Source organism: Oreochromis aureus, linkage group 16 (assembly GCF_013358895.1).
Source record: "Oreochromis aureus strain Israel breed Guangdong linkage group 16, ZZ_aureus, whole genome shotgun sequence".
NCBI classification, from domain to species: Eukaryota; Metazoa; Chordata; class Actinopteri; order Cichliformes; family Cichlidae; genus Oreochromis; species Oreochromis aureus.
Window position 1 is genome coordinate 25,403,580 of NC_052957.1, and position 20,312 is coordinate 25,423,891.

Here is a 20,312-nt window from a genome sequence, read left to right on the forward strand (position 1 = left end):
GTCAGCAGTCAAAATAACTGAGGAGGACACATTAAGTAATATTAAAAGATTTTATTCACTTTATTTATTTATCTATCACTAAAGGTAATTCCAACTGGTCCACCCAGTGCTGCCACATTAACATTAAATCAAATCAGGAGTACTTAACTCCCTGGTATAACTCTCAAACGTGCACCTTAAAGCAGATAACTCGTAAGCTGGAGAGGAAATGGTGTAACACAAATTTAGAGGAGCATCATTTAGCCTGGAGAAATAGTTTGCTGCTTTGTAAGAAAGCACTCCGTGAATTGAGAACATCTTACTATTCATCATTGATTGAACAAAACAAGAACAACCCTAGGTTTCTCTTCAGCACTGTATCCAGGCTGACAACAAGTCAGAGCTCTGTTGAGCCAATCATTCCTTAAATGTTAACTAGTAATGAATTCATGAACTTCTTCACAAATAAAATTTTTACCATTACAGAAAAAATTACTCATAATCATCTCACAGATGTAATTTTATCTACAGCTACTTTCAATACCATTGATATTCTTTTAGAGTCTTTTTCTCCAATTGATCTTTCTGAGTTAACTTCAGTAATTACTTCCTCCAAACCATCAACGTGTCTTTTAGACCCCATTCCTACAAGACAGCTCAAAAAAGTTCTACCATTAATTAATGCTCCAGTCTTAAATATGATCAACCTATCTCTAATAACTGGCTATGGGCCACAGGCCTTCAAGCTGGCAGTAGTTAAACCATTACCTAAAAAGTCATCACTTGACCCAGGGGTCTTAGCTAATTAAAGGCTAATCTCCAACTTTGCTTTCATTTCAAAAATCCTTACAGATTTTTGTTTGGATCCTTACAAATCCAAACAGCTAACAGATCATCTGCAGAGGAATGGCTTATTTGAAGAGTTTTAGTCAGGTTTCAGAGCTCATCACAGCACAGAAACAGCTTTAGTGAAGGTTACAAATGATCTTCTTATAGCCTCTGACAGTGGACTCGTTTCTGTGCTTGTCCTGCTAGACCTCAGTGCAGCGTTCAATACTGTTGACCATATTCTATTCGAGCGATTAGAGCACGCTGTAGGTATTACAGGTACTGCGCTGCAACAGGTTATATCATATCTCTCTAAAAGACTCCAGTTTGTTTACGTAAACGGAGAGTCCTCTTCACACACTAAGGTTAATTATGGTGTTCCACAGGGTTCCGTGCTAGACCAATTGTCTTTATTTATACATGCTTCCCTTAGGCAGTATCATCAGAAGGCATAGCATACTGCTATGCAGATGGCACCCAACTCTATCTATCCTAGGGTGACCACATTTTGATTTCCAAAAAAGAGGACACTTGGCCCAGTCATGAAGAATTTTAATAATACTGTTTGTTTATAGAAAATTTTAACATATTTAAAAGATGCCTTATCTGCGCGGTTAATGAATGGTGAAATAAAAAATGTCATATAAGCTTTTACAAGTCAACAAGTGCAAAAAACCAATACAAAAACAAACTTAAAAACCTCCGGATTTAAATAATGTTACAGAAATAATGCCTCATTTGTATAAGAAAAATTACCAGTGAGGTATTGTGCAATGGTTTCTGCTGTCTCATTTAGCGTTTCTAACCTCAATTAATTTTGTTTGCACGCTACCATTCTTCCAGTTAAAGTATGATCGGGAATATTTTCTCCATTCCATGGTTACTTAAGTCTGAGAAATGCCACAGTACTGGATTTCATTAAGAACTTCAAGAGTGATTTCCACTGAGTGTAGCACTATCACACCATTGACAATAGCTTCAATCTTGGTGTGGGCACTGCTGAACTTTTTAGCTGTGTTAAAGTCTGGAAATGGTTTTGATTTTTTTTAAATTTTTATTATTTTTTTCAGCAACACACTAGTGCAATCCATGGATCTGTAGCTATTGTGGTGCTTCATAGTATGAAATGCCAGTGCACCTTCAGCTGCAGATACAACAGCATCCTCGTTTTTCCAGGTGTAACAAAGAACTCAGTCAACTTACTAGATGAATGGGTTTTTTTTGTTTTTTGTTTGTTTCTTTGTTTGTTTTTTAACTAGATGAATTTTCACCTCACACAACCTTTTTATGATTTTCTCTGTCCATGTAAGCAACAAAATCTCCGGTACCTTTGTTAGACACACAAATGTCTGTGCCAGCTCTGCACACAGTGCACTACGCCTCCCATTTATTCCGACCGGGATGGTATGAGGGAAATTTCTTTTGCAGTTTGTCTGAAAAGATGCACTTGCGCTTTGGCATCTTTTGGCATCTTTTCAGCGCGCTGCTGCGCACTCTGTCCCGTTTGTGAGCGCGAACAACACTTAACACAGAAGTTCGGGATGACGTTGCACATATATGGGTCCTCTGTACGCCTATAGGGAAACCCGGACATTTTCATCCGTCTCGAAAATCCCCCGGACAGAACGTGAAAAGTGGACATGTCCGGAGAAAAGAAGACTGTTGGTCACCCTAATCTATCCATGAAGCCAGATAACACACACTAATTAGTTTAAGTGCAGGAATGTCTTAAAGACTTAAAAACCTGGTTTACCTCTACTCTTCTCCTTCTTAATTCAGATAAAACTGAGGTTATTGTACCCTGAAAATCTTAGAAATATGGTGTCTAACCAGATTTGTACTCTGGATAGCATTACCTTGGCCTCCAGTAACACTGTGAGGAACCTTGGAGTCATTTTTGACCAGGATATGTCCTTCAATGCACATATAAAACAAATATGTACTGCTTTCTTCCATTTACACAATACTTTTAAAATTAGAAATATCCTGTCTCAGAGTGACGTTGAAAAACTAGTTCATACATTTATTGCTTCCAGGCTGGACTGCTGTGATTCATTATTATCAGGAAGTTCTAAAAACTCCCTGAAAAGGCTTCAGCTAATCCTAAACGCTGCAGCAAGAGTACTGACAGGGACTAGAAAGAGAGAGCATATTTCTCCTATATTGGCTTCCCTTTACTGGGTCCCTGTTAAATCCAGCAGGCTTACTTGTTGTTCCTAGAGTATCCATCCACCCATCTTCTTCCGTCATTGTGTTTACGTCCATACAACTCCATGTGTTTGGCAAACTGATATTACCGAATCAGTCAGGTTTTTTTCTTTTATCTGTTAAAAAAGTGGATTGACAGAAAAACAGTCTGAAGCAAGCCTCCTTTGAAGAGCACAGTTGGTAGTCTGACACATGATGCTAACCCTAAACACTTAATTCTAATATCTAATCCCACGATTGTTAGAGGCAAACCAGGGATCAGACAGTCAGTATCCTAACTGTCCGAATGAATGATGCAACAATTTGCTGTTTGCTATTTCACTTTCCTTCTTTGCCTTCTGTAAATTCTCTCTGGACTTGCCCTAAGTAAGCCTTTGCCTTTTCAATTGCTTTGTTTGCTTGCATTTTCTTTTGTTCCTCTTCAACTGCTCTCAGGAGCTCCGTCAATTCCTTCATCATATTTTCTTTGCCTCTTCATTTCCCCTTCATTTCAGAAATTGAGAGATGCTCACTAATCCTCCTGTGAATGCTTGGGTACTCATTTTATGTCTCTATACAATAATAAAAATAACGACAATAAAACATAACTTTATTTGCATAGCAGTTTTTAAAACACAGTTACAAAGAGCTTCACAGATAGAAGATGAGATTCATCACATTGGTATAATGAGTACACATCAGTGTAAAACCCTCCCACCGCAAAAAAAATCTAAATATATTGCAGTTAAATTTTTTTTATACTTTTAAGCAATAGAATAAACACTGTGCAGACAAAATGTAATGGAAATTAAATATGCAATTCATATGTATTTATGCTGAGTATAAAACTGAAAAGTACTGGGTCTGAAATGTAATCAAGAGTAAGAAAATTAAAATGAGATCCTTGAAGAAAAGTTCTACCATCTATTTTTATACACAGGCTAGTACATGACAATAAAATATTATTCAAATCTAATTCTAATGAATGTACACATCTTGAATCTTGTAGAGCACAAGCAGTGAAAGAGAATTTATAAATAACTAATTTCTGTTCTTTACATTGTAGATGGACTTTGCCTCCACACCTAAAAAGTAAAATGAGTACAATCAGGGGTTGAAGTGAGATCAGACATGTGTAGGAAAAATAATCACAACTCACAATAATTTCTGTTGCGAGCTCCAATAGATTTTCTTAATGCACAGGCTGTGATCAGCTGACCTGCTGCTCTTTGTGGAATTACAAAACTCAATGCAACAAGGTGTCAGCAGTTTAATGTTGAGTTATATTGGCTGATTACCTTTTCCAACAATATACTCTATGTTTCTTATACTAGACAGTATGAAGTTGATATAGACGTGGAATAAAGTGAATTAATCTAAGCATCATCTTAAATACATACAGTCCCGATCAAAAGTTTAAGACCATTTGAAAAATCACAAAAAGTCATATTTTGCATGGTTGGATCTTTAGGACCACGTGCCTTTAAAAGGCCAAATCTGTGCAAAAATGTGAATTCATTGTCATTTTCAGGTAGTCACACTCTCATGATGTTCTGATCGCAAAGGCAAAAAAAGCTTTCTTTTTTGAATGTGGTCGGTTGTTCAAGTGCATAAGCCGGGTCTCATGCTACAGGTGGAACGCAGTAAGAAAGTCATTTGGAATTTCTTTACAGATTGAGGGTTATGGAACAAAAAGTCAAGTTAAAGACCCCAAAAATTTCACCAGCACTGAGCCGGAGGATTAAATTGGCTGTCTGTCAAGACACTGGTGTCATGATCCTGGGTAACTGATCCAGCATTATGAGTTTTCTTGTGTTTTGATGTCATTTTGTATTATGATTTAAGTCCATTTTGTTAGTCTTGAGTTTATTCTGTAGTGCCCAGGTTTTTCTGTTTATCTTTTCTGTTTATTATTATTATTAATATTATTATTATTATTGTTATTATTCTAAATTACTATTATTAGACTATTAGATTCCCTCTTGTGTCTTTGCCCTTTATGTCTCTCTATGGCTACGTTCACACTGCAGGTCTTAATGCTCAATTCCGATTTTTTTATCAAATCCGATTTTTTTTGTCTGCTTGTTCACACTACAAATAAAATGCGACAGCAAACACGCTCTAGTGTTAACGCTCAAAGCGGCCCACATGCGCAAAAGAAGACTTCACACACAACGCGCTCTGTTTAGACCCAGAGCAAACAGTATTGTTTGACTGATGGCCCTTAATAGGGGAGACCGGGGATAGTTGTAACATTTTTGACATTTCTGTCTGTAAATTGGAGCTCTTTTAAGGTAGTGGATTCAAAATGTAATGCAAAGTATTTACATGTCTCTGCTATTAAATAGTGCAGCTATTTTCTCTGCAGCACAATTACCCATTGCATGGTATGGTCTCAAACACAAAGAGTGAAATGTTACAATTAACCCCATAGTCTGGGTTAGTTGTAACACATCCTGGGGTGAAATGTAACACAATGAAATAAGGGTACTGACAAAACATTAACATGTAATCTTTTTGATTCAACACATGAATGCACTTAGAGCCATTAATGTAGCTGTGTGTGTGACAGAATGCAGAAATCCAGCTTTTGAACATATTCCAACCCCCCAAAAAAGACAAATGATGGAATTTTCTGCAACTGAATATTTCATTAATTTTGGTTGGTCTTCCTTAAGTTTGGCCTCATTGGCTCAGTGGGCATTATAACCTACAACTCTTGCACCAACTTTTCAACATAACAATGAAGCTAAAAAATGTAGTTGTGCACCAGCATCGCAATTCCATTTTATCATGGCTTACCTTGGTGTGGTTTGCAAAGTGCTTCAGAAAGATGAGGAAATCTGTTTCTTGCACCCATCCTGATTTATTTCCACTACCAATACTTCCTACTGGTCCATCTCTGACACAGTGCTCTGCATAATGTATGTGTGGGAACACAAACAGTGGTTGTGTTGCCAATGGCATTAACCGCATATACAAAGGCGACCAGTGAACCTCTCTCTGCTGATGTCGTTGCCCCACCTTGTTTAATATAAGTTAAAGTAATAGTGTGGTAAGTTGTAACATCTGCATTATTGTTACAACTAACCCAGACTGTTGCTGTTACAACTGACCCAGACTCCTATAGCCATGAACTAGCTAACAATACAGCCAACGGCTAAAACATTAGCACTAAAGACCTACACAGAATATATCCCCATAGACATACAAATAACATAATTTAAGTTTGATGAGTTTAACTGCAAAGCAGATAATGCTATTAGAAATTGAAATAAAGTAGAAAAACTTACTTTTTGGCATACAAATTACTTTTTTTCCTGTTAAATTGTCTGTGTTTGACAAAATGTGCTGATTTTTCACATGTGATAGCAGAACTGAATTGGGCATGCACAGGATGAGTCACATCATTTGAAACTTAGTCCTGATTGGAGAAATTGGAAGTGTTACAACTGACCCACGTTACAACTATCCCCGGTCTCCCCTATAAAGACTTCGGACTTTACGTTTCCCAATTTTTGCTTTAAATTATTAGGTTATTTACATTATTATGTAAATAACAGATAATAATGATCCTTATTGCTGTTTTAGAGGAGCGGTGATTCAAAGGATAGTTGCAGATTTCTGTCAGAATCTGCAGATTATACAGTACAAATAAAATATTCATGTTTCTCCAACGTTGTCTTCCCAACAGTTTCACTGACATCTACACTGGATGGCCAGGAAGCGTTCGCGATGTCTTCTCTGGCACTGATAATTGGCGTCTGTCTTGTGTCAGTGACGTAAAAGACGGATTTAATGCGACATGATCGCTCAAACAGCAGTCGCTTTCTAAAACATCGGATATGTATCGGATTCAGTACCACATACGAAAGTGACCCAGATCGGATTTGAAAATATCGGATTTGTGCCGTTCACACTGTCATACCGTGATCGGATATGGGTCACATAGGTTCAAAAAAATCGGATTTGATGCGCTTTCGCCTGCAGTAGCCTATGTCTCTGTGTTTATATTTGTTGTGTGAGTTCTTGTGTTTTGTTTCCCTCCTCGTGTTTCATTCTGTTCCCCCCTGCTTGTCACGTTTATCCATGTTTGCCCAGTCTACCACGTCTCTCTCATTTTCCTTTCTCTCTCCCTTGTGCTCCTTCGTGTTCCCTCTGTCTCTCTTGTCTGCCTTTCCTCCACTCCTGTATCATGTTCCTCTGTTTCCTGTTTTATTTTGAAGGTCAAGTGTTTCCATGTTTGGTGTGTCTAGTCTTGCTTCCCCTGTGGCGTCATGTTAATTCACGTCAGCTGTGTTCCCTGTGTGTTCTCACTTCCCACTTATCCTTCTGTGTATTTATGTCAGTGTCTCCCTCATACCTGGCTGTGTCTCCTGTTCATAGTTCCATTTATAGATTTCCAGTTTAATTTTTGTATTAACTCGTGCCAGCAATAAAGCTGAGTTTTTGTGTTCAAATTCTGTCTGTGAGTCTGCGTTTGGGTACAATCCTGCCTGCCACACACAGTTCATGACAATTGGATGATCCTCGACCCAAATTAAGGCTGTTACTGGTGCCGACTGCAGCCCCATAACCATCAGACAGCATCTGAGATTGAAGGACTTCAAAACAAAAATGTCGCTAAAGGCCTCATCTCCTTGAATGCCACAGAACTGACCATTTGGACTTTGCAAGAGAGGACCAAACATGGGATATTGAAAGGTGGAAGAAAGTTGTATTCTCTGATAAAAAATTTAACCTTGATGGTCCTGATGGTTTCCAACGTTACTGGCATGACAAGCAGATCCCACCTGAGATGTTTTCTACGCGCCACAGTGGCGGGGGGTGCTTTTTCCTTCAGTGGCCACTGGCTATGTCCAGATGTTGCAGAGAGCATCCCTCATGACTGAGGGCCCTCATCTTTGTGGTAACGACTGGGTTTTTCAACATGACAATGCTACAGTACACAATGCCTGCAGGACAAGGGACTTTTTCCAGGAGAATAACATCACTGTTTTGAACCATCCTGCGTGTTTCCCTGATCTAAATCCAATTGCGAACCTTTGGGGAAGGATGGCAAGGGAAGTTTATAAAAAAGGACAACGGTTCCAGACAGTAAATGCCCTTTGTGCGACCATCTTCACCACTTGGAGAAGTGTTCCCACTCACCTCATGGAAATGCTTGTATCAAGCATTCTGCAATGAATTTTTGAAGTGATCAACAATAACGGTGGAGCTACTCATTACTGAGTTCATGTTTGGAACTTTGATTTCTGTTTTGTGGGGTTTACAGATTTCTTTTTTTTGGGAGATGTGGTCCTAAACTTTAGATCAGCTGTAAAACAGCTTTGTTTTCAATAAATTGCATGCTCAAAATGTTTTGTCTCATTGTCCATTTTCATGTAACATTTGACTAACACAAAGTTAGTATACTTTGTTAACAAAGACAAAAATCAAAACTTTAAAACACTGCAATAAAAACCAAACAGAAACCCAAAATTTAAACACATAATGAGCTATGCAGGTGTTTGATAATTTCTCTCGGAAAGTCTCCACTGAAGTAACAAGTAGAAAATCTTCAAGAAATGATACAGTAGTCTGGTGCTTTTTCACAGATCCATTTAAGAGAAGTTGAGCATGAAAGGTCATTCATGCTCATGTCCTCACCACTGTAGACATGAGCACAGTCTTCTTCTCCACCATTATCAGGTTGAGTCGATCCCCAGTACCTAGTAAGTCCATAACCATAATATTAGCTTGTTTTTATTATTGAGACAAAAATCAGATGTTTGGTGTGTAGTGACGGGGCTATATTAAGATAACAAAGTTTTATATGGAGATGATAACAAGAAGTCATAGTTGATATAGCAACTTCTAACCTATGTTGTCTAAACAAGTCATTAGTGTACATCTTTAAGCTTTTGACCTTGCAGTTTGGCTCAACTCACTGAAATGTAAGTTCACCAGTGTGTTTTATATACTAACAATCAAAAGTTTAATGCTTTTTCTTTATTTTCATGACTATTTTACATTGTAGATTCTCACTGAAGGCATCAAAACTATGAATGCCCAGGCTTTTGACCAGTAGTGTGTATATGTTTAACACATTTCTTTTGAAAACTTAATGAAAGTAACAAACTGAACCAAAGTGAAGACTTACGACAGAGTCAGTGGAGTTCCATCCACCCATTTCCATGTTCCCTCCTGTTTTTCATCAGTCAAACCAAGCCAAACTCTTCTTGTGCTGATTGTAGAGAGGAAGGTCTTTTTCATATGAAGTAAAAGCAATTTATATTAGTTTTGAACCACAATTTTAGTCAATGCATTTGTTGCTGTAACTCATTCAAAACTTTTAATACATTTGTCACGTTTTTTCATTAACATGTAGTAAGTCATTGCCACCAAAATCTTTTGACACTGTCTACAAAAGACTGGTTAAAGTGGTATTATGTTCTGTCAGTGGACTCTTAAAGGTCCATTGACTGCATTCCCTGCATTCTTCAGTATCCTCCTATATTCTTTCCTTTTTCTTTAAACACCACCATACTTTCTTATTTCTCCACTGACAGGTTATTTCCCCCTTAATGTTTTGTCTGTGTATATTTCTCTGATTCATTCTGGTACAATAAATTTGATTTGAAATCCTCATATTCATCTTTTTTTTATTTCATCCTAATTGTGGTAACACTTTTTAAATTGAGGGTTCCATTAAGTCATTTACACAATCACAGAAAACTATGTGGTCATATGAGTTGTTTCCCACAGAACAACTTAGGGTTTTATGTTTATGATCTGATATGATATATGTGTTGAATCGTTGTCATGTATTTTAAAAGAGGGCGACATTATTTACATAAAATAAGGAGCTTGAATTTCAGTATTAATTTACAAACACAATAACGGACACACACATAAACACAGTACCTGTTCTTCAGGGCTGCCAATAACCACCAGATCTGCTCCTCTGTCTCTGCAGTCCTTTCTGGCTGCATCCCAGGAACCAGAGCTTTGAGACCGGACATAGCAGCTACAGTTGAACTTACTCCATCCTTCAGAACATGTATTTTCTACAAGAAATTACAAACAATATATTTAAGCTAGCTATAAACTGGACTGCTCCAATGGCTTGATCATAAAGATCTGTGCAAAATCTATTCTCTTGAGACTCAATAATTATAATAATCATTCTTCTAATAATTCTTATTAGAACTATTTTTTTTTTATCACAGGAAATAAAGCAATGGTAATTAAATAAAAATACAATTCAAAAATTCAAGAAACACAAAAATCAACACTTTAAACACTAGAATAGAATACTGGCAGCTGCCAGTGCTACTCCTTAGCCTCCCAGTAGATGCACGTATGGTATACATGCATCTACACGTATAAGTATAACAGAATAAAACAGACTAAACTTAAAATAGAATGATAGGAAAAAAAACTGCAAAAAATGTAATAATAGATCATTGTCAGTAAACTGTACTGCAGTTTAGTGTTTTTTCACAGATCCAATGAAAAGAAGCTGAACATCGATAATCCATCCAAGAATTTTTGCCGTGATTCATGACAAAAGCACAGTCCTCATCTCCACCATCATCAGGTTGACTCCATGCCCAGTGCCTAGCAGGTCAGTCACAACAACATTATCTTATTACTTCATTCATGTCAATTCTGCATGCATCTGTGGATTCAACAAATTTGATTTGGAAATGTAATTAGAGTAACAAACTGAATCAAAGTGAAGACTTACATCAGAGTTGGTGGAGTACCATCTACCCATTTCCATGTTCCCTCCTGTTCTTTGTCATTCAAACCAATCCAAGTTTGTTCATTGATGATTGTAGAGAGGAAAGTCTGTTTAACATGAGGATAAAATGTTTTATTTTAGTTTTGAATCAGTTTGATTCTGTGAGATACAATCTGGATGGGTAAATAATGCCGCATTGTGGGAAGTGAAGACTAGAAATTGTTCATGGTTAAAGCGAAGGTAAGCACTACATTGCTAACTTAAACGAATTACCACACGCAAATCTTATCTTTTTAATTATCTGGTTATTTACACTGTAGGACCAGAAAAGGTATTAAGTTGTCACATTAATGTTGCATCACACAGTAAAGTTTACCATGTTGTTTCTAGTTTCAGTTAAATCATTCCTGTATTGTTTTCCCCTCCAGGCAGGGGTGTCCCAGTAGTTCTGACGCCACACAAAAACTGGACTGAGTACCACCCTAATATTAGTGAGGTTGTATTGTAGTGCTGCATTTGTATGCAACACAACACAACAATAGAGGATGTCAAGGTGATAGTATACCAGGTGCTTGGTCTATTGCTTTTTGCCAGACTCTGGGACCACGGTGTTGGTATTTGTACAGTCATTTCCATTGTTGCCAAGTTTCAAAAATGGCTGTTTTGATTACTGCAAAATAGTCACTGTCATGACTTATTAAGTGACACCACTGACTTGCTAATCCGTGGCACAAAAGTTGTCTGACATCATTTACCATGCAAAACAATGCTTCAAATCCCTGGACTTTCTGCTGCTCCGGCACTTTGGCTACAGACTCCAATCCGCCTGGTAGTAACTGCTCTCATGCAAAGTAACAGTGGAAGAACCTTTGTATGCTACATCCCTGCATTCTTTAGCATTTTATAATATTCTGTTTTTCCTATCTTTGCTAAACCACCACATTTCATTATTCTTTCTTTAAATAAGGACCCATATAACCCATAAAATTTATGTCTACACAGATTCCTCTTATACACTTTAGTTCTATAAATATGTCTTAAAATTCACATATTCATCAAAGTTTTTGAAGAATAAAACTATTCAGCTAAGACAAATTCCATATACAATCACTGAAAAATGTCTGTTAGTTGTTTTCTACACTAAGACAGAATTACAGTTATTTCAGGTTTTTGTGTTTAGATATGTGTTGATTAAATGCTCATAATAAACACTTTTAGGAAGAAAAAAATTAATAAATAAATAAATAAAAATAAGAATTTGAACTATTGTGTTTATTTACAAACACAATAACACACTGTACCTCTTCTTCAGGGCTGTCAATGACTATCAGATCGGCTTCTTCGTCTGTGCAGTTCTTTCTGGCTGCATCCCACGAATCAGAGCTTTCCGATTGGAGATAGCATCTATGATTGAACTTGTTCCATCCTACAGGACATGTTTTGTCTGGAGGAAATTAAAAACAGCATGTCAGGAAAAGATCCTTTAAGAACTCTACAACGATGCTCATTCAATCTCTATTTAATTTCAATCCTCCAAAGTCTTGATCACAAAGATCTTTGACTGTCTATTCACTTACTGACTGTTATATTTGTCTGCTTGTATTTAACATGGTGACAGTTTTAACACCTAATTTATTTTATATTAACAGAGAACAGTTCCACTCTCACAAGTTATTCTAAAAACAAAGTGTGTGGGACACATTTCCTGCTGAGGATTCAAAGGATGACGTGAACTTGTTTTGTTTACCAAAAAAAGTGATGTGCTGTGACCTATTTTCTCCCACTAAAATGTTATGGTCTTGGCTGGAGTGACCACACTCCACGCTGATGATATGGTCCCTGCATGATTTAACCTGCCCTGAGCAGCATGGTGGTGTCTTGCACTTTTTCCTCAGGGCAAGAAGGTCCTGAGCTCAAATCCAGACATCTGCCCAAGACCTGTGTGAAGTTTGCATGTTCTCCCTGAGCCTGCAAGGGTTCTTTCTGGGTAATCCGGCTTCCTCCCACAGCCCAAAAAGAAAAGTCCAAGAAATCTCCAGTAATGGTATCTAAGTTAATTTCATAGAACGTTTGTGATGATGTCAAAATTGTCAGTATAGAAATCTATTGTAATATGTCAATCTTTTTCTGTCATTGGGAAATTATATGCATATGTAAAATATATATAATGTTTATAATTAATAATAATAATAATTTATTATATTTAATAATTAAAAAATTTATAGAGTTCAAATAAAGAAAGTGCTAATTTCACTCAAACTTTATTGCTTTAAAGTTTTGAGTTTTCAACTGAAAACGTCTAATAACTGGGTAAAACTGATGGAAGGTGAAACATGTAGTTCAAAAGAGATATGATAGTGAATAGATGCATCCCTACTAAAACACAAATCATCACCAAATACAAGAGCAACTGAATAGTTAACAGTTTTAAAGATATAGAGTTAAAAAGGAGAAAACAGAGGAGTAAGAAGACTGGCAGCTAACACAAACACTTCAGCTTTCTTTTGTGCTCTCTGATCAATGGTCATTACAAGTTGCATATCAATGACCATGAACCTGACCTGAAGGCCCATTTTTAATCAGTGGCACTAGTTTAGGTCATTATTGATAAAGCTGGGGAAACGTGCAGTCAGCTGAGACTGAAGCAGAAGTCACTTGGATCAGTGACAAAAAGATTCTCCCACTAAAACGTTACGTCCAGATGAACAGAATCAACTTTCTGGGGATTAATGCTCGTTGTATTTGATAAATGTTGTTTTGCTACAATGAAAGTTTGCACATGAAAACTTGATTAAAAATGAATAAAATTCATTAACAAATATTAAGTTCTATTTTGGATTCATGAAGTAATTAAAAATAAGAAATTAAAAATGCATACGGTGGAAGAGTTTGGGTCTTAGGATTTTTTATGTTTCTTGACTTTGACAGATGGTTTCTCTAGTGCCTGTCTTTGAGTTTTGCTTCCTATCTGCTCTCTCTCTCTAAAGTTTTGAAATTACTAAATAATGGTGGTACATAGGGATGGGTACCGGTCAGAACCGGTGCCACGACATAAACGCTAGTAACCAGACCGAAAAGCAGCGCACATTTCGGTGCTTTATTTCGGTGCTTTTTTTTCCTGAGATGTCATACACTTTGGATTCTAACCAATCGTTTTACCTTTGCAAGCGTAGTAGGCGGGCCCAGGTACGTATGTTCGTTTAGAGCAGAGCTACAGATTAAAAACGCCCAAGGCGAAGCGGTCAAAGTCTGGCTGTACTTCACAGCAAAAGATGCAAACTCAGCAGCCTGCAACAAGTGCTTTAAGCTGATACTGTGATACTGTCAAAGGAGGTAACACCTCAAATCTGATGAAACACCTGGCGACGCATAGCGTTTTTTTAAAAGCCGAGAAATGCACCGTGTTTGATAGCTTGCTGCGAGACCTCACACCGTGCACATCTACTGCGGGTGTGGTGCCTGTTATCAGACCTGGAGTTAGCAACATCCCCCAAAAACCCGAAGAGTAGAGTCCTGGCCCCTAGCCCTGCCAGCGTAGCAGAAATGATGACGGATGATGATGGCAGCAGCAGCCGTTCTCCTCTGGGTGAGTAGCTTCATGTTGTTCGTGTGTAATTTACGCTGAGTAGGCTAACCACATTATTAAAGTAATGCATGTAAGGTGAACTAGCAAACACCGTCGTAGTTACATGCGGCTGTCTTCTTGTTTGATGGCAGATACTCCCTTCATCCTGGCCAAAAAGGCTAAAATGACCAAAGAAAAAGTGGAAAACCGTTAAACATGAGAGGTTTTTGGACCAAGTTTTTTTTTTTTCCATTGATTAAGCACTGCTTCCAGCCAAGAGTGATGCCATATATGCCCTATAGCTGCAGAAAAGGCTAACATTGTTATCTTTTTACAAAAAAACAGCTGAACATGAGAGGTTTTTGGACAAAGTTTGTGTTCTCCATTCTTTAAGCACCAGTTTGAGCACCGTTTAAGCACCGGCACCGTTTCAAAAGTACCGGTTTGGTACTGGTATCAGATAAAACCTAAACGATACCCATCCCTAGTGGTACAGTCATTTTGTTCAATCATAACTTCCTTATAAATGTGAATTTGTAACGAGTATAAGATGCACTAATGAAATTAAGCTATATGTTGAAAAGCAGATCCAAAGGTATGGACAGTTGTTCATATAAATACATATTGATAAAGATTCCCAATAGTAATTTATGTTAAGCAGGAAAATATTTGCTAGGAAACTGAATCACCGAATACCTGCAAGCCTTTTACAAAGACAAAAACTTTCATACAACTCACTCTGATTGGACAAACATAGCAGTGTTTTCAGCTCTTTGGTCTTTTCAGTCAGCAGGTCTCTCTCCTCAGTCATTGAAGAAAGTTGTTTCTTTATTTCTGCCAGATGATCAGCTGAATCATGTAAGCAGTTATGATCTGAAATAAAGATAAATATTTATATATTTGAAACTCAAAAGACCTCATGCATTCATCCTGAGACTGTTTCAAATTTATTTTAGAGTTAAACAAAAAGTTTGCCTTTAAAACATGTTAAGTATGTTTCTCAGTTTTATACTGGAGTGTGAAAAAAGAACCATTATTACTGTGATCTTGTCTTTTTAAAAATGTACAAATTTTGAACTTGTGAGACTTCCTTGATTTGAATGTTACCATGTTTGTTAAATTTCAGTAGAATTTCATTAGAAAACTATTTATTATTTTGGGACTGAAAATTAGAAGAAATATTGATGAACAATCCAACTCACAGTAAATACCAAAAGTGATCAGTCTAGCCAGCAGGAAAGCACCCAACAGGCAAAGAGAGAGAATACCAACTAAACAGAAACTCCTCTTAGAGCTCCTTCGACCTGAAAAGAGGAAAGGGAGGAAAACCAGGAATCTGAAAATCCCCCAAAATATACAAGAGTACTAAGAGATATGAACAAACCTCTTCCTGTTTCTGTCACTTCTTTCTTACCCGTGTGATTTGTTGAAGATGTTGGGTTATCAGGTTTCAAATATATTTCCTCCATTGCATGCAGATACGAATTATCTCTGAGAGCTCTGCAGCAGAGGACGTGAAAAGTCAAAGGATCACTGGTTTCAGTGGAAGTTACATATTCCACATGCAGTTATGTCACCACTGAAACTGGACATATTCTCAAGCTGTGTATATATTGTGATCACGTCATATCTGATCAAAGCAAACAGATGTCCAACATTTTTTTTACAGTTAAGTCAAGAACTGTAAACTTTGGCGTTTCCTTCCCTTTAGACTAAACATGTCTCATATTTGGTCCAAATTTTATTATATTCGTATTTAACCTTCTAGGACCTGGCGTCCACATATGTGGACATCACATTTTGGGTTATTTAGATCAAAATACTCAATTTTGCTCTACAAGGGCCTGATATCCACTTACGAGGACATTACACTGCTAGTCTTCTATCAAAATTTTAAACGAATATTCTCATATGTGGCTCTTATTTTTCTTAAAAACAAAAATAAGGTAAAAAGAAAAAATCTGGTAATTCTTTGTTTTTACATTCATCGGGCCCAATTTGCCCAAATATGAAAGAGAAATCAAAAATGCATGCCGTGGAAGAGTTCGGGTCTTAGGATTTTTTATGTTACTTGCCTTTGACAGATGGTTTCTCCAGTGCCTGTCTTTGAGTTTTGCTTCCTATCTGCTCTCTCCTTGTGACTGTCCTTGGTTTTATTTGTTTTTTTGTATTGAGTTTAAGACTTTGATCATCCACAATACAGACTCTCCTTTCATTCAGTAGGATAACTGCAGTGATATATATCTGGGTCATCCACTCCACAGTCAGCTCACTGTGACAACCAGCTCTGAAGGAACAATCAGTTCCAAAGTCTAACTGAATGTTCAAGCTGATTGGCAGGGAGATTGACAGATACCGGAAATGTTTACATAACATGCAGGGATTAACTAATTTATGGATTAATAAAGTATGCTGATTCTTCATGCCCTGGGGGACGGGGCTATGGCCCTCCACACCCTCTAGCAGACCGTTACATGGGGAAACCTTTTGTATACAAGCGCGCTGATCCACACAGGTGTGCACACGGGTGTTCACTGTTCGTAGACATGAACTACACCTTTCTTAGCTGCTACTTCAAAGCACATTGTGCGCTGTCTGTCCTGCGTGCTGCACAACAACATTCAATATTTAGTATTTACTGCTGTTCACACTTAGCTAGATTAACGTGATGGTGTTGTGTTTAGTATGTTGCTTTGTTTTTTTGTTTTTTTTTGCTTGTCTTCTCTTCTTTTTCTCTCAACAGGTGATCCAGGAGATTTTTTTCTTTCTCTTTGTCTTTGTAAGTGCCCTTTCTCACTGTCCCTTTTCCTTCTGTTTTCTTTTTCCTTCCTCTCTTTCTTTCTCCCTTTCCTATCCCTCAGTCATGTCTGTCCCATCTGTAACAACTGAAAATAAAGTAAATAATAACAACAAAGTTTGATCAAATGGACCAATACGGCAATGCCATGATGATCCATTTGGCAAAATAAATCCATTTGGTATCCTTGTTGGTCTTCAGACAACAATTCTGACGGCTAAAGAACCAAATGGGACAGGCAAAAAAAAAAAAAAAAAAAGTATGCTGATTCTGATTCTGATAAAAGCTGTATGCCAGACACTAGAAGTACGTATACTTTTGTTAGACATATTAATGTAATACTGGATCCCTTTCCAAAATAAATATTAATAATAATAAAGTGTCTTTTTTTTGCCTTGTCTGCTTAATTGGCTTCTCAATATGATGGAATATACATAAATACAGAAAATTCTCAGGAGTTTATTTTCACCTGTTTTACTCTCAGTTATTTACCTTTGCCATTTGTTAAAGATTTGTCAGCCCTGTGTAATGGACATTTTTAAGACTGTTACTTCTGTGTCAAGCTAACCTTAGTGAGTGAAATGCTCCATATCGTCTTATTCTGGCTCCATGTAATCCTTCAGCTACACAAAACCTTTTATTACACATTGTTCTGACTGTATTTTAGTTCCTGTTTGTCCTCTTTCCTCTAGAGATTTGTTGTAAATCAAACTTTTTAGAAGCACTATTATATTGATATCTGTGGCAATATTAGTCTTGCATCTGTTAATAAGATGGGGACTCAATGATTTTTGAGCAAGTATGAATGACAGGATATAGTCACAGTTTCTGCAGCAAAGTGACAGACATGTCTGGAATGGGACACAAAAAAAATCGGCCCTGGTATTTTTCGTCCAGTACAATCAGTCCTTTGCTCTGTGCTCTCTCCCTATATGTTTCAAATTGTTTGATTATTGATACTGAAGTTTCTTTTTTTATCAGGTTGGTACAGTTATTGTTCAGTTAGGACATCTTAGTTTCACTCCAGCGCAGCATGTTGATAGGTTTGTAGCATAAACCTATTCGCTGGAACGTTCAGGACAATTTGCTACACAGCAAAGAACAAGACACAAGTAGGCAACGTTCTTAGTGTTACTCATGCATGAGGAGGCCTGCCTGGAGCCAAGTGTCGTTCCAACCACTTGACCTCCGTCAGACTCTCAGCCAGGTTCCCCATAGCACTCCTTTTATTGTGGTTACATGAATATGCATAGGTTCATTAACATATGACGTATATATAGGTATACATGTGGACAAAGAATACCTTGTCTGTGTGTGTGTGTGTGTGTGCGCGTGTGTGTGTATATGTATGTATATGTGTGGGGTCAAAATGTGACCCCATGAAGACTCCCCAAAGCTGGTGCCAGGAGTCTAGCGGTCCATCTAAACAAAAGGCTCTTAGACTCAAACAGATATACGTATGTTTGCTATACCATATATCAGCAAGAGAAAATACGACCTCTCCTAGGAGGTGTGTGATCTATGCCAGAACACTCTGAAGAGGAGTGAACACACTCCCCTCTTCACGCTACACAGAGTTGTTACAGACCTCCTAGGATGAGACATTCTTTCAATATGCCATCAACTATACACTTCTAAACACAAATGATTACATGTTTCTTAATACAAATGACAATAATAAAACATAACCCCAACACATGTGATACTTAAAAGTTACACTTTCGCTATTAGAAGCTGCTCATGATCAAAATAGCCGCTTGTTTACTTGAATTGCTTCGTTCTTAAATATGTCTCTTTATCTATTTTTCTACCACATTGATTCTATTTTCCTCTATCTGTTCCTCACTCTGTTGTTGAAAATGTGATTCCTCCTCCTGCACTTTTTCTCAGCTAATGCTAATAACAGAAGCTTGCTTACTAGTTCACTGACATTACTGTCGACAGTGCAGCTGCTAACATGTTGCTTCATTTTTACACATTTTACATCTATTTTAAGTTTCTTTTAAGATAAGATAACCTTTATCTCTCTCGCAACTTTTCTAAGAGAAAACTAAAACTAGATGTGAAAAAACATTTTAGTTACAAATTATTTTGTGACCTTGGAAAGAAAAGAAAAGAAATTTTTTTTAGATGTTATCGTTAGTTTTAGTATCTGCTAGTTTGGTAAAATACCTTCCTGATGAAGCATAGCGGGATGTGTTTGAGATTTTTGATATCTACTAGACTGAGTCAACTATTTGCAAAAAATATGTACCTATGTTACAATTACAGTTACAACTAGAGTACAGATCAGAAACTCTAGAATGTTGTTGTACTCGCATATATTTACAATCCACAATAGATTGAATAAATGGGGTGTTTGCCCATTTTTTAAGTATGAGATCACTTAGCAGTTTGTTTTAAAGGTGTAAACACATGTAACATGTTTTGTTTTGGGGGGTTTTGTATGTAAGATGTAAAAGGAAGTGCATGTCAAACAGACTGCAGTAACTTATGGACTTTTCAAGTGTGCATAACTTGCGCTCAAAAGAAGGCACGAATTCAATGTTAATTTTATATAGAAGGCCCTCCGGATGTTTTTTTAATTAGTTTTTCAGCACTGAAAAAATACAAGGGCTCAAAAAGGCTGAAATAAAAACCTCCACATACCCCGTCTTCTGCCGTTTCGCTCAGATACTTCTGTGGTGGTTGAAGAGAGCAGACGAATGAAGAGGCTGGAGATGAGCAGCAGATGTGAAGCAGAGACCGCCCACTTTCAACACCGGAAGATCGGGCTGAGGGAGGGCAGCAGCTGAGGAGGTTCAGAGACGCTGAGGGTCCCCAAGAGCCAAGTCCCATATTATGGGTGCGCATGGTCTGGGGCTTGCTGAGACCCCCACCCCTTATTTTCTTCTATAAAAGAAATTATCGATTGCTGCCGATCTCTCACCAACTCTGCTGGGTCGATCTTACTGCTCACTATCTTCTGTCACAATAAGCTGGGTGTAACAGGCAGAGTGAGGACCCAGAGTGCAGGACTCTGAGACAAAACTGAATTAAGAGCACAGCTTTACTTCTCTAATTACAAAACACAAAGGCTTAACTCCTGTGTGGTGTTCAGTTTGACCCAGATACACAGAGACACACAGAAACATGTCCATGCACACACACACACACACACACACACAATGTTACACTGTTTTCATATAAGCACAGAGGAGCTTTTTGCTCTCCCTTTCCCACACTCT

At 37.5% G+C, this 20,312-nt stretch overlaps 1 protein-coding gene across 3 annotated transcripts; it reads right to left on the reverse strand.

The window, feature by feature from the left end:
- Positions 1–7,608: 7,608 nt before the first annotated feature.
- LOC116331611 (C-type lectin domain family 4 member D-like) lies at positions 7,609–19,988 on the reverse strand. Of its 3 annotated transcripts, XM_031754351.2 has the most exons (10): positions 19,735–19,961; positions 15,703–15,788; positions 15,491–15,592; positions 15,027–15,161; positions 12,025–12,167; positions 10,727–10,830; positions 10,460–10,596; positions 9,901–10,043; positions 9,137–9,240; positions 7,609–8,705 (listed from the first exon to the last, which is right to left on the reverse strand). In XM_031754351.2, exons 2-10 carry the CDS (start codon positions 15,755–15,757, stop codon positions 8,555–8,557), a joined length of 1,074 nt encoding a protein of 357 aa, XP_031610211.2. In that variant the 5' UTR covers positions 15,758–15,788; positions 19,735–19,961; the 3' UTR covers positions 7,609–8,554. The 3 variants fall into 3 exon arrangements, 1 of the variants encoding a protein (XP_031610211.2); XR_005608722.1 differs by lacking the exons at positions 15,491–15,592; positions 15,703–15,788 and adding an exon at positions 14,413–14,467 and having other exon boundaries at positions 9,901–10,596; positions 19,735–19,988; XR_005608721.1 differs by lacking the exons at positions 15,491–15,592; positions 15,703–15,788 and having other exon boundaries at positions 9,901–10,596; positions 19,735–19,973.
- Positions 19,989–20,312: the final 324 nt, after the last annotated feature.

Bases quoted from the DNA above. Each gene is read 5' to 3' on its own strand.
- LOC116331611 (XM_031754351.2), bottom strand. From the start codon at position 15,757: ATGGAGGAAATATATTTGAAACCTGATAACCCAACATCTTCAACAAAT. The intron at 10,831-12,024 runs GTACAGTGTGTT...CATGTTAAACAG, and splicing joins TTGACAGCCCTGAAGAAGAG to ACTTTCCTCTCTACAATCAT. The intron at 10,044-10,459 runs GTACAGTTTACT...AATTTCTTGTAG, and splicing joins TGAAAAAACACTAAACTGCA to AAAATACATGTTCTGAAGGA.